This window comes from Bradysia coprophila, unplaced genomic scaffold (assembly GCF_014529535.1).
Source record: "Bradysia coprophila strain Holo2 unplaced genomic scaffold, BU_Bcop_v1 contig_94, whole genome shotgun sequence".
NCBI lineage: Eukaryota > Metazoa > Arthropoda > Insecta > Diptera > Sciaridae > Bradysia > Bradysia coprophila.
Genome location: NW_023504022.1, coordinates 7,476,825 through 7,492,581, shown reverse-complemented (window position 1 = coordinate 7,492,581; position 15,757 = coordinate 7,476,825). Strand labels below are relative to the sequence as shown.

Genomic DNA, 15,757 nt, shown 5'->3' with positions numbered 1-15,757 from the left:
TAAAAAAAAAGTTTTTTTTCTATTTATAATTTGCGGCTACACCACTTTGTCTTCCATCAACAACAAAAAATTCCATTTTTCCCTTCTTCGCACTGGAATGGCAATTAAACACTTTGCATACAACGACTACTATTAATATCCAATATTGTGAACTGCTGAAGTTTCACTTCGGTTCGCAACACATCAAACACTAAAGTCTTTAACTTAAAACGGTTTATTGAAGAGCCCAGCATGGAATCGGTCAGCTTGATGGTGGCGCTTTGTATTCCTTATCCGATCCTAAGTGATCCGAATCGATTTCCTTGAACTCGATGTTCTGATCTCGCATAGCATCCTAGTGGACAATATTTTGGACAAAGTATTAGTCATCGCCAGTGTACTGAATCAGCCAATCACTCCACTCATTCAATTGATTCAATTTACCTTAACGCACTGCTGGTAGATTTTGAATAGAGGTGCACACATCGTATCGTCCGTTTTTCCTCTCAGAAACTTTTCCGCAAACCATGAATTGAAGCAGGTGTCGTATTGCTTCTTCAGTTCGTTGCAATTTTCGCCGATGCTGTTCATGGTATGTACGAACACAAAAGTGGCTCTGAGTTATTTATCCGGTTGATTTGGTGTAACCAGTTCGAGTTGATCGATTTTGTTTTCGATTTTTAATTCACTTCAGTTACAATTGAATGGAAAGAAAATGTGTGATGCAAAACACAATTTTATTGCTGAAACAATTTCATCAGCTGAGTTCCCAGCTGTTGGCAGTGACAGGTCATGTGCAGGGTTCGATACACATGGAAAATGCATATTTTTTAAAAGGTAAATTTTTGGCGCAAAAATTTAAATATTGCCGTTGGAAACATTGTCGTTCATTGTCATTTCCCAGATGATATTCCCTGACCTTCTTAGCCACGACATTTGTATAAAAATTGTCAACTTCAATATGTTGATTGTCCTAGTGTCAGAATCTGAAAGAACAGGACCTTGTGTACTAAAAATTCAGGACCTAGTAATTGTAAGGACTTTATGCAACGTTCGGCTGTCCGTAGAGATCAGAGAAATGATAAGTTGGTTTTGTTCGGAATTGAAACTCGACGTGAACGGAAAATAATGTTGCCACTCGTTTCTTATTGTGTCATGCCACAGCAATGTTCCTAGCATGAACACTGAATTGACAAGTGTCAAATTTATAGGCTTTAGCGATAAGAGCCCCCGCTTAGGATTGTTTGTATGTTTTAACTTATACAACGAAAACAAGTCGACTATCCTTTCAAAACTAACGTAGTGCCTACTGTGATTTCATCAGCCTCCGAATATTTCCTATGTTCATGCTAGAAGCAGTGCTGTGTTCATGCATTACAATCGCTGCACTAAGATTATGACTTAAGTCTTAAATAGCAGAATCTTTCCAAGTGTTTCAACTAAATATTGAGATACAGTAGCACAGTCGGAGCTTTAAGGATTTGATTTAGTCATGTATCCGGACTCGGTCAGGCTCAAAACACATTTTCGGTCTTTTCATCAGTAGAAAACTGAATGGTTTTGCGGGTATTGCTCTAACGGCACGACTGCGTTTTGTGATATGAGGAACCATTCACTCTAAAACTCCCATCATGATCGGCATCACTTTCAACAAACAGATTGGTCTTACATTTAACCCACATTTATTTGCATAACATAGACGTGAAGTAAACATTCAACAAAGTAATTTAGTGAATCAATAATGGATGGAGGGTATTGCTTGCATTGTCAATGTTACCGTCAGGGACGAAGTTATTTGCGAACACGTTCTGTTCATGCTCTGTATAAAAACTGGGAATTGGACGGTATGGTGTAGCACTCGATAGATACGTTCCGCCAAAACCAGGATTTGCAGACATTCCATGAAAATTTGATTGACTGTGCTGCTGCTGATCCAGCTGCTGGAAGTGGTGTTCCTGCTGATGATGGTGACGATGCTCCTGCTGCTGAAGATAACTATTAAATTGAGGTTGTCTTGAATTTGTAGCCAGGTGAAAGGATTGACTAGTATTGTGTGATTGCACTTGGTGATTGGTTGAGCCTTGGAACTTCGAGTGAATGTGTTGCGGTTGTGATTGGCCATGTGACGGATGCATTTGATGATTACTTAAAGGTTGGTATTCCGAGAAAATATTTTGCTGTTGTAATTGACAATGTGACGGATTAACTGCATTACTGTTCCGCGATCGCAATTGATCGGTAATCATTGGCTCGATATTTGATGGCTGCAATTGAAGTGGACTATGCTGATGGCGGCTGTGATGAGGTTGATTGACTTGCGGATGCAAGGGTTGCATTTGTGGTCGTTCACCACCATATTGACAACGATCACTTCGCGCACTGTTGCGCTGAGTATGATTATGTGAAAAACTTCGGTTGTCACAATGTGTTGGCTGATGTGGGACACTTTGGCCATTGATCGGAGCCTGATCATGCCGATCAAAATTAGACACGAGATTTGATTGCGTTGTTGGTGGTCTGGCAGTGGTGCATGTGTTGGACTGTTGATTGGCGTTCATCGTAGGAATATTGTGGTTCATTGGAGGAATATTGGGGACCATTGGAGGAATATTGGGGACCATTGGTGGAATATTGGGCTTGATGTTTAAATGTTCCGTCTTGGTAAGGCTTTGTTTCTCATCTCCCTTCTGTTGAATATACTTAAAGAGCACTTCGCTTTGGGTAATTTTCTGCTTCTTTTTCTTAATTAAATTGAAAACGTTCATTAGATCGGGAACATATCGGAAGTAACGTGCCGGGTCGCTACGTTTGTCATCTGAAGGTCTGACTAACTCAAACAGCACAACGACTGGTTCGCTTATGTCGTGTGTGGCATACGCTGGTGTTTCGAAGACAATAGCGGCTTGTCGATGAACAATAATCGGCTTTTGCACCCAGGCCTCCCATTCGAGCATCCCATTTTCGTCTTCACGATAAAACCGTACCTTGAGGTCCCCTTTCGTAACATTACTACAAAAGACAATGATTTTCTTTCCACCAGTGGTTGGGCTCGTCGTGTCGCTAATGTCTAAAATTTCGAAACTGTCTTTGCTACGAACTATGTCCGACACGATGGGATATACGGGTTTGTACTTGTCGCCTGATCGGATGAACACTTGAAAACACAAACGCACGGCTGTTCGAAAGGTTTTATCCTTCTTATGTGCGAATCCAGCTGAAACATTGTTCAAGTTAGTTATTACGTCTGGTATGTCCTTGATTTGAAGAAAGAATTTAAATTACTTTTGAACGGATCGACGTTGCATTTCTCACGTTCGGTCAGAACCTGCTCCATATCGCCTTTTTTGATGCATTGTATTGCCATATTATTGAATAAATAGACAGTTGGATCTGATTCATCGGTTTTGAATACTACCGTGCAGACGCCTCTCTTGCAATCTTCTCCGACAAGTATGCTTGGATGCTGTCTGGAATAAAATAATTTGTTTAAAAATTTGTCGATCGCTCTAAATAATGAATTTCAAATTCAATTTCAAACATTACACTCTTCGAGCAACAAAAAACCCGCAAACGGGGTACTTATTATTTTACGAATGAAAGAATTCTGTAAGGTCTTACCTGTAAGGTTTCTCCGTAGTTACGCATGAAACTACAACAGTCACCTGCCCAGTGTAATTTAGAACTCGAATAGAAGCGTACGTTCTTGGAGTCATTGGTATTTTGGTGTAACGACTCGTTCTTCCTTCTGATGGGTAACGGAATCGATCAACCGATAGTGGTTGTTCAATGATTTCCACAACAACTTTCTTACTCATGTTCTCTTACTAGAAACGCCTTGTTAAAAGTCACTTGATTAAAAACTGATCAAAATCACACCCGTTGTTTATGTTCTCGTTAGGACTAATTTTCAAGGTTCTGAAAGAACTTTGCTAATTTTCACAAGAGTTTCAATCAAAGTTCTGAAAGAACAGTTTAATACACTCACAAAAGCTGGTGTCAAATTTGTTAAACGCACTCATTCCATGATGTGTGATTAGGGGAAAAGGGTGAAAAGTCCCAAGGTTCTGAAAGAACAGGTTAATACACTTACTAAGGCGGGTGAAACACAAATTTTGACAATTTAGACAGGTTTTGTTAAACACACTCATTAAAGATTGTTCGAAAAGAAAACTTAAAAAAAAATATATTTTCAGAAAGTTGACTTTTCACGCAATCTGTAATGAGTGTGTTTAACAAAACCTTGGAAAAGTCATCTTGAAAAAAAAACATGAAAATATTGATGTCACCGCCTTCGTGATCAACTTGAAAGTCATAACCTGTTCTTTCAGAACCTTGGTTTCTATGACCATCTGAACTTCTGATTATGAAGAGACATTTGTACCAATTAAGAGATAAGAAAACAACTGAACGTTACTAATGTTGTTAACATTGAATCTGTCATAACAGGTGTTACTAACGCTTCTGATGCAACTATACCGGTACTAAACAAACAATCTGCCGTCGATTTGACATAACGACGCGTCTGCCAATTCATAAAACTTATGGCTCGATATACGAATTTTCACTGGCCGAACACGATTTCATCCATAGAGATCCGATTTCATATAAATATTGATGAGGTTATGTCTATGGACGAAACAATTTCATTGAAATTCGACTAGGAATCGAAATTGACCACTAAGGAGTCTTTTTGTGACACTCTGGCTATGACAGCTTTGACAGAACACATGGACCACCCTGTATTTTCTACAAATTGACGACCAAGAAGACTTCGGTTCAGAATTTAATTTTCTGACGATTCAACGATTTTGGTGGGGGTTACGCCAATATCTCGAGACTTTACAACGCACTTCAAGCAAAAGATCTTCGAGTGACAGCTGCCAAATATAGTACTATTTTGTATGAAAAAAATTCACACATTTTTTTACAGTGCCAAAATTTGTTTGATACTCTGTCCAGTTTCAGTAATCTATTTAGATTACTAGTCACGCTTGAAGTGCGTTGGACTCGACTAAAATCAGACCCTCAGCAAGTTGGATGTATAATATACATTGTATATACAAACTGTTGTGGACGGTTTATTTTAGGAAGTTACGCTTTTTTGCTCTCGCTTCGTTCGGACTACAACTTACGAAGTTGTCTTTCAGAACCTTGAAAATTTTGATATCAACTCTGAAAGATTCATTGCGAATTTTACATCAAATAATTGATTAATTGATTTGAAAGCAAAAATATCAACCTAAATATTTTCAATATGTTGTGAATAATGTTAGTATTCTGTGTTAGCAAATCCGATATGAACAGACTTTCTTTTAAATAAAGATGCAGTACTGCATTCTTTGCGCTCTATTTTCAAGTGTTCAAGTGTTCAAATATACATGAAATGTCATTGCAGTCAAGGGGCTTCAAAGTTTAAAGCCTTGATTGCAGTGAAGTCAGTTTATAGACTGTTACGATCAGCAATGAACGTCAAAACAAGGTATGGTCGAATGTCAAACTTTGTATGGGGCGGAGGACATAGCGATTTCATATAAAGAAACTCACCTCTCATGAGAGATGAGATTGTTTATATGAAATAGCTATGTCCTCCGGTTTGTATGAATAGACCATACCTGGTTTATACTTTCATTGATGATCAGAGCGAGAAAACCAAAGACTAGTTATTATAACTTGCCTTGGGGTACTTGTCAAAGTATTTGCTTCTCTTTCAACGTGGTACGTTGAGAACTAGAGGACAGAAGACCAGTTTATTTTAACTTGCCTTTGGTACCTGTCAAAATATCGTCTTCTCTTTCATCATAACACTATGCAAAAAAAATACATAGCAAATTTAAGTCGAATGTACTAGAAATGTAATAAGAAATCTATTACGTTTGATCTTTAGTTTCAAAACATTATTTCCCTACAGTTTATTCTAAGTACACCGTAAGCACGAATTTTCACTGGCCGAAAAAAACACGATTTCATCCACAGAGAACGGTTTTCATATAAATTTTGGATGATGCTATGTCCGCTATGTCTCTATGGATGAAATTTGACAGTAATTTGACAATTCGTATGGCCTTTGAACAGATATATAGAATTATACTCGTTGTGTTGCATGGTTTATTGTCTGACACATAGAGTTACACTCTATAACTCTATATGGTCTGACATTTTATGACGTTGCTTGTGTTTTGTTTCGTCGAAATCGATGATATAAATAAAACCGTACGAACCCTAAATGATCTTAACTAAAAACAAACTGTAAATATTGTCAAATTAAAGTGAAAATTTTAAAATAGAGGAAGGAATTCAGTGAATTATTGGAGATTGTGTTTTCTTCAACAACCATTTCTTTTGGGTTGAGTAAAAAAAAATTGAAGAAGATCCTAAACTAATTGTGCCCCCGTGTGTTTTGAGCTTTAGCTGTCCATAGAGGTTACGTAATATTTATTTACGTATCTGTCGTGGATGGTAGATTTAGGCAATGTCATGAGTTGTAGCCCGAACAAAGTGAGGGCGACAAGCGAAAGTGCCTAAAATCAACCGTCTACAACGGGTGAGTATACAACTTTTCATGCTGAGGGCGTAAATTATGAGAAAAAATCTTAAATTTATGCCCAAGACATGACAAATGATGATTCCACTTGCTTCTGCCGTAATTTGCATACGAAATTATTTCTATTGTTCTCAAAAATGTAAAGTCTCCCATTAAAATTACAGACGCCTTCTTATTGTGTCATTTTAGATTGATCAGGTTGGAACATTCCGTCAGTTCTTATTTCAAAAATTTCTGAAGCTTCATTATGACATTGTAAAATTATGACTCAAGTCTTAAATAGTAGAATCATTCCAATGCTGAAGAGTTTCAACCAATTATTGAGGTACAGTAGAAAAGTCGGGGCTTTAAGGAATACAAGAAATAACTTAATTTGCACGACAGGCAGTGCTCATTCGCCACCTTCGTACTCGGTCTGACTTAAAAAATATATTCATCAGTGTTGATAGAAAACTGAACGGTTTTACTCTAACTGCACGACTGCGTTTTGTGATATGAGGAACCATTAATTCTGAAACTCCCATCGTGATCGGCATCACATTCAACAAACAGATTGGTCTTACATTCAACACAAATTTATTTACATAACATAGACGTGAAGTAAACAACATGCAACAAAGTAATTTACTGAATCAATAATGGATGGAGGGTATTGCTCGGATTTTCAATGTTACCTTCAGGGGCGAAGTTATTTGCGTACATGATCTGTCCGTGATCTGTATAAAAACTGGGAATTGGACAGTATGGTGCAGCGCTCGATTGATACGTTACACCATATCCAGTATTTGCAGCACTCGATAGATACGTTCCACCATATCCAGAATTTGCATACATTCCATGAAAATTTGATTGACTGTAATTCTGCTCCTGCTGATGCTGGTAGTGTTCCTGCTGAAGCTGGTAGTGTTCTTGCTGATGCTGGTAGTGTTCTTGCTGATGCTGGTAGTGTTCATGTTGATGATGCTGCTGTTGATTTACTTGCGGATGCAAGGGTTGAGCTAAATGCATTTGTGGTCGTTCACCACCATATTGACATCGAACACTTTGTGCAGTGGGGTGCTGAATATGGTTGTGTGAAAAACTTCGGTTGTCAAAATGTGTAGGCTGATGGGGGACATTTTGGCCGTTAATCGGAGCCTGATCATGCCGATACAAATTCGAAATGAGATTTGATTGCTTTGCTGGTGGTCTGGTAGTGGTGCAAGTGTCGGAACGTTGATTGGCGTTCATCGGAGGAATATTAGTGTTTATTGGAGGAATATTGGGACTCATTGGAGGAATATTGGGGTTCATTGAAGGAACATTGGGGTTCATTGAAGGAACATTGGGGTTCATTGGAGGAATATTGGGGACCATTGGAGGAATATTGGGGACCATTTGAGGAATATTGGGGACCATTGGAGGAATATTGGGGACCATTGGAGGAATATTGGGGACCATTGGAGGAATATTGGGCTTGAAGTTTAGTTGTTCCGTCTTGGCAAAGCTTTGTTTCTCATCTCCCTTCTGCTGAATATACTTAAAGAGCACTTCGCTTTGGGTAATTTTCTGCTCTTTTTTCCTAATTAAATTGAAAACGTTCATTGGATCGGGAACATATCGGAAGTAACGTACCGGTTCGCTACGTCTGCCATCCGAAGGTCTGACTAACTCAAAAAGCACATCAACTGGCTCGATTATGTCGTGTGTGGCATACGCTGGTGTTTCGAAGACAATGGCGGCTTGTCGATGAACAAGAATCGGCTTTTGCACCCAGGCTTCCCATTCGACCATAGTATTTTCGTTTTGACGATAAAACCGAACCTTGATGTCCCCTTGCGAGACCTTACTGCAAAAGACAATGATTTTCTTTCCGCCAGTGGTTGGGCTCGTTGTGTCGCTAATGTCAGAAATTTCTAAACTGTCTTTGCCACGAATGATGTCCGATACGATGGGGTATACCGGATATATCGGTTTTAACTTGTCGCCTGATCGGATGAATACTTGAAAACACAAACGCACGCCTGTTCGAAAGGTTTTATCCTTCTTATGTGCGAATCCAGCTGAAACATTGTTAAAGTTAGTTATTACGTCTGGTGCGTCCTTGATTAGAAAAAAGAATTTAAATTACTTTTGAAAGGATCGACATTGCATTTCTGACGTTCGGTCAGAACCTGCTCTATATCGCCTTTTTTGATGCATTGTATTGCCATATTATTGAATGAATAGACAGTTGGATCTGATTCGTCGGTTTTGAATGATACCGTGCAGACTCCTCTCTTGCAATCTTCTCCGACAAGTACATTTGGATGCTGCCTGGAATAAAATAATTTGTTTAAAAAGTTGTCGATCGCTCTAAATAATGAATTTCTAAATCGATTTCAGTATTATCCAATCATTAAACGATTACTATCCAAACGAAAAAGAGTCCTCGTCTGGAGGAGTTTTATGCAGCGTCGTTTTGTTTAATTCTATAATGTCTTACCTGTAAGGTTTCTCGGTAGTTACGCATGAGACTACAACAGTCACCGGCCCAGTATAATTTAGAACTCGAATAGAAGCGTATGTTCTTGGCGTCATGGGTATTTTCGAACGATTTGTTCTTCCTTCCGATTCGTAACGGAATCGTTCAACCGATTTTGGTTGTTCGACGATTTCCACAACAACTTTCTTACTCATGTTCTTATTCTTTTACTAGAAACGCCTTGTTAAAAGACACTTGATTAAAAACTGATTAAAATCGTTGTTTATGTTCTCATTCGGACTATTTTTCAAAAGTTTCAATGACCATCTGAACGTCCGACTCTGAAGAAAAATGTAAACCAATTAAGATAACAAAACAACTGAAAGTTTCTAATGTTGGTAACATTGAATCTTATGTCATAACAGGTGATGATAGCGCTCCTACCGGTAACTAAAACAAACATTATAGTTTATTTGACATAATGGTGGATAAAACGGTGCTGTCAATTCAGAAAATGTTATGTCGCGATATTCGAATTTTCACTGGCCGAGCGAACACGATTTCAACCATAGAGATCGCGTTTCATATAAAATATTGCTGATGTTTGACATTTTATATAGCTTTGGAACAATCCTTTTAGTCAGTAAGTATTTTTATCGGGACTGTTATGATGATACCGTGGACAATGAGTCGGGCTTGTGGTATTTTGTATTTACTTATCAATGAGTAAGATTTTCTGTCTTATTTCTGGTATGTTCCCCTGTCACCAAGGCTTGAAACTTTGGGGAAGTAGATTGCTCGTTTATTAGGCTTTATTAGAGTACCACTTCTGACGATTTTACCTATAAAAAAATGTCACCACATCATAACCATCATCACGGAAACGAGAATCATGACAGGAGTTGACGCCATTTTATCGTTAATTGAGGTGTGTCACTCTCGTATCTGTATTTACCAAGGTATATAAACACTGAATGTAATTCCAGAGAAATGATAAGAGATGGCGTTGCGCCGGCAAATGCAAATTCGCAAGAACGTGCGTATGCATTCTTTCGGGTATTAGCGACATAGGAAATTCACCCGAAAGTTTGGATACGTATTTCTTGTTATTATCTGAGGGGTTTGCGTATGTTTATATACCTTGGTATTCACGTCACCTCTCCAAAGTTTACGGCCTTGAGCACTGTGTCTTTTTGTGAATCTGCATTACCTTCAGTGGTAACATACTATGACACTCTCCGAGATGGCGTATTTTCATACAAAAAGTTCACCTCCCATGATGATTGTCGCCAAAATAAGTACATGGATGAAATCGCTGTCGTTTGTGTTTACAGTTACAGACAAACCTAATGGTATGTTGCTTAACTCAAAGTATATAAACACTGAAGGTAATGCAAATCCGCAGTTACACACGGATCCAAACTTTCAGGTGAATTTTAGCTCCGTCATGTTACACACGTATTGAATTCGTTTGCGTCAAGTTACATCTAGTGGTGAATCTGGAACGATTAAGCGACGTTATGTTGGACACATATAAAATTCGTTTGCGTCAAGTTGTATTTAGTGGTGAATTGGAAGGATTTAGGGCCGTCATGTTGCACAAGTCTAAGTTAGACAACATACGAAAATGAATTCAACTGAAAGTTTGGATCCGTAATTTCTCTGATCCGTTGAGGGTCTGCATTACCTTCAGTGTTTATATACTTTGGCTTAACTGACGTATATACGAACACTGCGAACTTCTAGTATTTGCGAATCCTGCTAGTAAAGACCTTCAATACCAAGGCTGTATACTTTGGGGAGGTCACACAGATCGGAATTTTATTAGATACGCGGGAACACACCTTTTCCATACAAACAAATTCACCAAAATTGAATTTGTATGGCGTGGTGAATTTTTTGTATGAAACGTCGTGTGTAATCCGCGTATCTGCATCTGTTGCAAGCATTGTAATGAAAGTCAATACTGCATGCGTTGAACCCGCACCACTGTTTCTAGCATGAACACTGAATTGGAAAGTGTCAAATTTGGAGGATTTTGTGATAAGGATCTACCGCTTAGGATTAGAGAACTTTAGCAAATCACACAATAATGACAAAACCAATAATTTCCAACAATAACGAAAACGATATTGACACGGAAAAATTTTATCATTGTGAATGAGACCAGTTGTTCACAAATCATGGTGTGTTACGCAGTGGTAGAATTCCAACTTTCTTGTGAAAGTACTTTAACAAAAATTAAATTCAAATAGAAAAATATAATCTTTCGGGTTGAACTTTTCTATACACTGCCGTATGGGATACCGGTAACTCTGATACGAAAATGCGTGTATCTTGGTTGGGATACCGGCATCAGTGATAAAAAATGCGTGTATATCAATTGGGATACCGGCATCTGTGATACAAAATGCGTGTATCTCAATAAGGGAGGGACTAATCGATTCTTTTCGCGATTTTTTGTCAAATATCAGCAGAAATACGAAAAATAAGAAAGTCGTACATCGGGTATTCTCATAATATTGTCATATTTAAAAGATTTTACAAAAAGAAAATCGATGAAAATAGCACTTCCCACTCAATTTCACACCCAAATCACATCCACCTTGAACTTAGTCGAATATGGTTTAACGAAGAGAATCGTCGTTAAAGTCGTTAATCGTAACATGAGTACTGTTTTTGAAACGTCAAATCACCAAAGCAAAAATTTAGTGTCGGTTGTGAAAAATGTAATAATTTCGGTGATTTCGATGTGATTTAAATCAGATTTTGTGCGGAAATGTGCTTTTTGTGTTTTTCTAACATTACAATCAACGGTTTACTTTAAATATTCATCAAAGCAAACGAATTTATGAAAAATTTATGGTGACCAATCATGTAAACAAACAACAATATTGTCGTTTGGTGTGATGTGAGGTTCAAAAGGGATGACCCAGTAGAAATAAAATGTCGGCGGTAATCTTAAAAACTACGGTTTAGCGGAAACGCTTTAGTTTAAATGTGTGTACGTTTCCGGTGAAATAAATTAGTTCGAAAGTATACACTACTGAGGAGCTGTACGATAACACCTTTAGTTAGAGGGGTGTCACATCCCTTATTGGGATACCGGTATCCCGGTATAAATAAAAGGAAAATCGACACTTTCCAGTTCGGGATACCGGTATCACTGATACAAAATACGTGTATCTCAGTTGGGATACCGGCATCAGTGATAAAAAATGCGTGTATCTCAGTTGGGATACCGGTCTGCCGGTATAACTAAAAGGAAAATCCACATTTTCTAGGTCGGGATACCGAATACGTGTATCTCAGTTGGGATACCGGCATCCGTGATACAAAATGTGTGTATCTCAATTGGGATACCGGTATCCCAGTATAAATAAAAGGAAAATCGCCACTTTCCAGTTCGGGATACCGGCATCCGTGATACAAAATGCGTGTATCTCAATAGGGATACCGGTATCTCGATATAAGTCAAAGGAAAATCCACATTTTCTAGGTCGGGATATCGGTATCTCCGATACAAAATACATGTATCTCAGTTGGGATACCGGCATCCGTGATACAAAATGTGTGTATCTCAATTGGGATACCGGTATCTCGGTATAAATAAAAGGAAAATCGACACTTTCCAGTTCGGGATACCGGCATCTGTGATACAAAATGTGTGTATCTCAATAGGGATACCGGTATCTCGATATAAGTCAAAGGAAAATCCACATTTTCTAGGTCGGGATATCGGTATCTCCGATACAAAATACGTGTATCTCAGTTGGGATACCGGCATCCGTGATACAAAATGTGTGTATCTCAATTGGGATACCGGTATCCCGGTATAAATAAAAGGAAAATCGACACTTTCCAGTTCGGGATACCGGTATCACTGATACAAAATGCGTGTATCTCAGTTGGGATACCGGCATTTGTCATACAAAATGCGCGGCGCGAAATTACTAGCTATCGCATTGCCACAGTTTATATAAACACCCGAAAAAATATTTTTTCTTTTTGAATTTAATTTTTGTTAAAGTCTGAATTTTACCACCACATAACACACCATGATTTGTGAACATATTTACCGATCCCGCCTCATTCACAATGATAAAATTTTTCCGTGTCAATATCGTTTTCGTTATTGTTGGAAATTATTGGTTTTGTCATTATTGTGTGATTTGCTAAAGTTCTCTATTGTTCGTATTGTATCTTTACAAAAGAAACGCAGTGCCTACTGTTATTTTAGCAGCCTCCGAATATTTTCTATGCTCATGCTAGAAGCAGTGCTGTGGTTGAACCTCCTAATTTTTATATTTGAAGCACTTCTTTCCGAGGTTCTTTCAGAACTTTGCTTCTTTCCACACCCGGCTGAGGATCAGCTTCTACTTACAATTACTTATTGTACTTCGGAATAATAATCACATTTTCGTGCGAGAGAGTGCTTGGTTTTGGATTCTAGGGTTCAATTCGTGTCTAGGCACATAAAAAACGGTCCGATTTCGGCAGGCTGTTTTTCAAAAGAATCCATCGTAAGTAACTATTAACCTCGGCTTCACCTCGGATCAAAGAACTTCACACAAAAGCTAGTTATACTAGGCACCAGAACCGATTTGAATTATGGGCCTATTCGAAGCGGTAGTCAGAATGTGTTTTAGTTTTTTATGTCCCCACTGTGGGGCGAAAATAAGAGGTTTTTTGACCGTTAAAAATAATCTGGTCTGTTGCCTGTTTACAGAGCGTTTGTTTAGCAATAGTATACAATCATATCAACTAGAACACTTGCTCATGATGATCGTTTATTAAAATGTCACTTATCATATCACTTTAAAGGATCTGAAGGTCTTCCAAATTCGTTTTTATAATTTACGATTGGCACGCGCGTCATTCAATGCTGTTCTGCCACGATTATCCACGATATCGATATCGGCACCACTTCTTCTTAATAAATCAGTCAAGTCGACATGACCTAACATTAGAAAAGAATTAATCCGATTAGTACACACTGACACTATACCACTGTTACCTTTGACAAAAATGTTCTTGAATTTCTCCGAATTTTTACAAAGCCGAGAAAATCAAGAAAATTCGAGAAAAATATTCAAATATCTTCGACATTCTAAGATTTTCTTTAATTTTCCCGTAAAAAAGTAAATCGAGAAATTTTTTAGAAAAAATTTCGAATTTTCTCGAAATTGACTTTTATCGATAATTTTCTCAAAGGCAGTGGACACAATACATGTTTCTTGGAACAATTCAATTAATAAGATAAATACCGTGAATAGCAGCGTAGTGTAAAGGAGTTTTGCCCTCTTTATCCTGTTGATTAACATTTGCTCCGTTTCTAATCAATTGTTCGGCAACTCTCACTCGTCCTTGAAGGTGCACAATTTTCATTTTAATTTATCGATTTAAGTCAATCTTTATTACCAAATGAAGCCGCTTGATGTAACGCAGTTTTCCCACTTACGTCTGAATCATTCACTCTAGCACCGTTTTTCACCAACTTTTCAACGATTTTCTCGAATCCTAAAAGTTTCATTTTATTTTACTGAAATTTTTAGTTTGTCCGCAAATTTATATATTGGAAAAGTGTTTGAAAATCAAACATAGTTACGACATGCCGTTCTAGCAAGTAATAAGGCTTAAAACAATAAAACATATCAATATACTCAGACTACTGAAATTTTGATAATTATTTACCTTTATAAGAGGCCAATTGTAGCGGTGATTCTCCCAAAAAATCAACTGTGTTGACATTCACCCCATTCTGGATTAATAATTCCACAATTTTATCATTGCCTAGGAAAAGGTCAACGTAAAGTCTCAGGTCTCATTGGTCTTATGTATTAAAATTTACCACGCTCAACGGCAGTTTTTAATATTCCCTTTGGGTAGGTTACGCTGGCGCCATTTCGAATCAATAAATCCACAATGTCCTTGTTATCTAAAATCGGAAACATAAAATTTTTGTTCAAATTTTAAGTTTGATTCCTTAATTTGCGCCCAATGTAGTTTACTTTTTTGAACGGCTAAGCCGAGTGGAGACACTCCTCTTCTGTTTTCAACGTTCAAGTTTTGGTCTTTTAGCAGTCGCTGAATACTTGCTAAATTTTCTAAAAAAAATTCAAGGGAAGAAATATCGTGACACAAAAAATGGAATTTAAGTAACTAAACAGTAGCACCCACCGCTTCGTATACTTTCAAGTAGCGGCTCGATATTTACGCTGAAATTTTTCGAAATTTAATTAATTGATGGATTTGTAATCTGAACACTCATCCGTACCTAACTCTGGTCGAACGACCTAAACAGATCAGAATTAAAAATCAAGGCGAGTTTTAAGCATAAACTAAATTTGAATTTTATTTAACATTTATCCCACCTTGAAATCCGCTGACCAGGATAAATCCAACGCAGAGTAAGAAAACCTCAATCAAATGCATTTCATAGGCAGCGTAAATCGTTTACAGAAGAAACTACGCAAAACAGAAAACGAAATAGCACAACTCACTTTCAATAGTAGCAAAATTTGTAAACTATTCAGTAGTGGTGACTGTCTGAAGTCTAGTATCAATATGATGCAGCATTCACATTTTTCTCCCATGACTAGGTATTCACAACATTAGAGATAAGGGACGAGATCATCTCTAGAACTGACCTCTTACAAAAACAAAACGAGTATCGCCAACGCGCTTCAAGTATGAACGCTACTCTCAATAAAGTACTGAAACTTGGTAGTGTAGTCATAGTCATACAAGTGTTGTCACTCTAAACAATGTTCGATTTTTTTAAGACAAAATAG

The 15,757-nt window shown here is 37.8% G+C and overlaps 3 protein-coding genes across 4 annotated transcripts; all 3 read right to left on the bottom strand.

The window, feature by feature from the left end:
* Window positions 1-11: 11 nt before the first annotated feature.
* On the bottom strand, window positions 12-747 carry LOC119085214 (TP53-regulated inhibitor of apoptosis 1-like). Its single transcript, XM_037195525.1, has 2 exons — window positions 424-747; window positions 12-334 (listed from the first exon to the last, which is right to left on the bottom strand). The coding sequence occupies exons 1-2, from the start codon at window positions 568-570 to the stop codon at window positions 242-244; spliced, it is 240 nt and encodes a 79-aa protein (XP_037051420.1). The 5' UTR covers window positions 571-747; the 3' UTR covers window positions 12-241.
* Window positions 748-1,644: 897 nt separating this feature from the next.
* On the bottom strand, window positions 1,645-9,324 carry LOC119085208 (transcription factor p65-like). Of its 2 annotated transcripts, XM_037195520.1 has the most exons (4): window positions 8,985-9,324; window positions 8,631-8,815; window positions 7,977-8,562; window positions 1,645-2,595 (listed from the first exon to the last, which is right to left on the bottom strand). In XM_037195520.1, exons 1-4 carry the CDS (start codon window positions 9,176-9,178, stop codon window positions 1,707-1,709), a joined length of 1,854 nt encoding a protein of 617 aa, XP_037051415.1. In that variant the 5' UTR covers window positions 9,179-9,324; the 3' UTR covers window positions 1,645-1,706. The 2 variants fall into 2 exon arrangements, with proteins under 2 accessions (XP_037051415.1, XP_037051414.1); XM_037195519.1 differs by lacking the exons at window positions 7,977-8,562; window positions 8,631-8,815; window positions 8,985-9,324 and adding exons at window positions 3,262-3,446; window positions 3,598-3,944 and having other exon boundaries at window positions 1,645-3,193.
* Window positions 9,325-13,718: 4,394 nt separating this feature from the next.
* LOC119085207 (ankyrin repeat domain-containing protein 50-like) lies at window positions 13,719-15,539 on the bottom strand. The gene is made up of 9 exons (XM_037195518.1): window positions 15,338-15,539; window positions 15,241-15,259; window positions 15,144-15,181; window positions 14,975-15,070; window positions 14,815-14,901; window positions 14,658-14,756; window positions 14,385-14,483; window positions 14,231-14,329; window positions 13,719-13,923 (listed from the first exon to the last, which is right to left on the bottom strand). The coding sequence occupies exons 1-9, from the start codon at window positions 15,396-15,398 to the stop codon at window positions 13,814-13,816; spliced, it is 708 nt and encodes a 235-aa protein (XP_037051413.1). The 5' UTR covers window positions 15,399-15,539; the 3' UTR covers window positions 13,719-13,813.
* Between the last annotated feature and the right edge of the window lie 218 nt (window positions 15,540-15,757).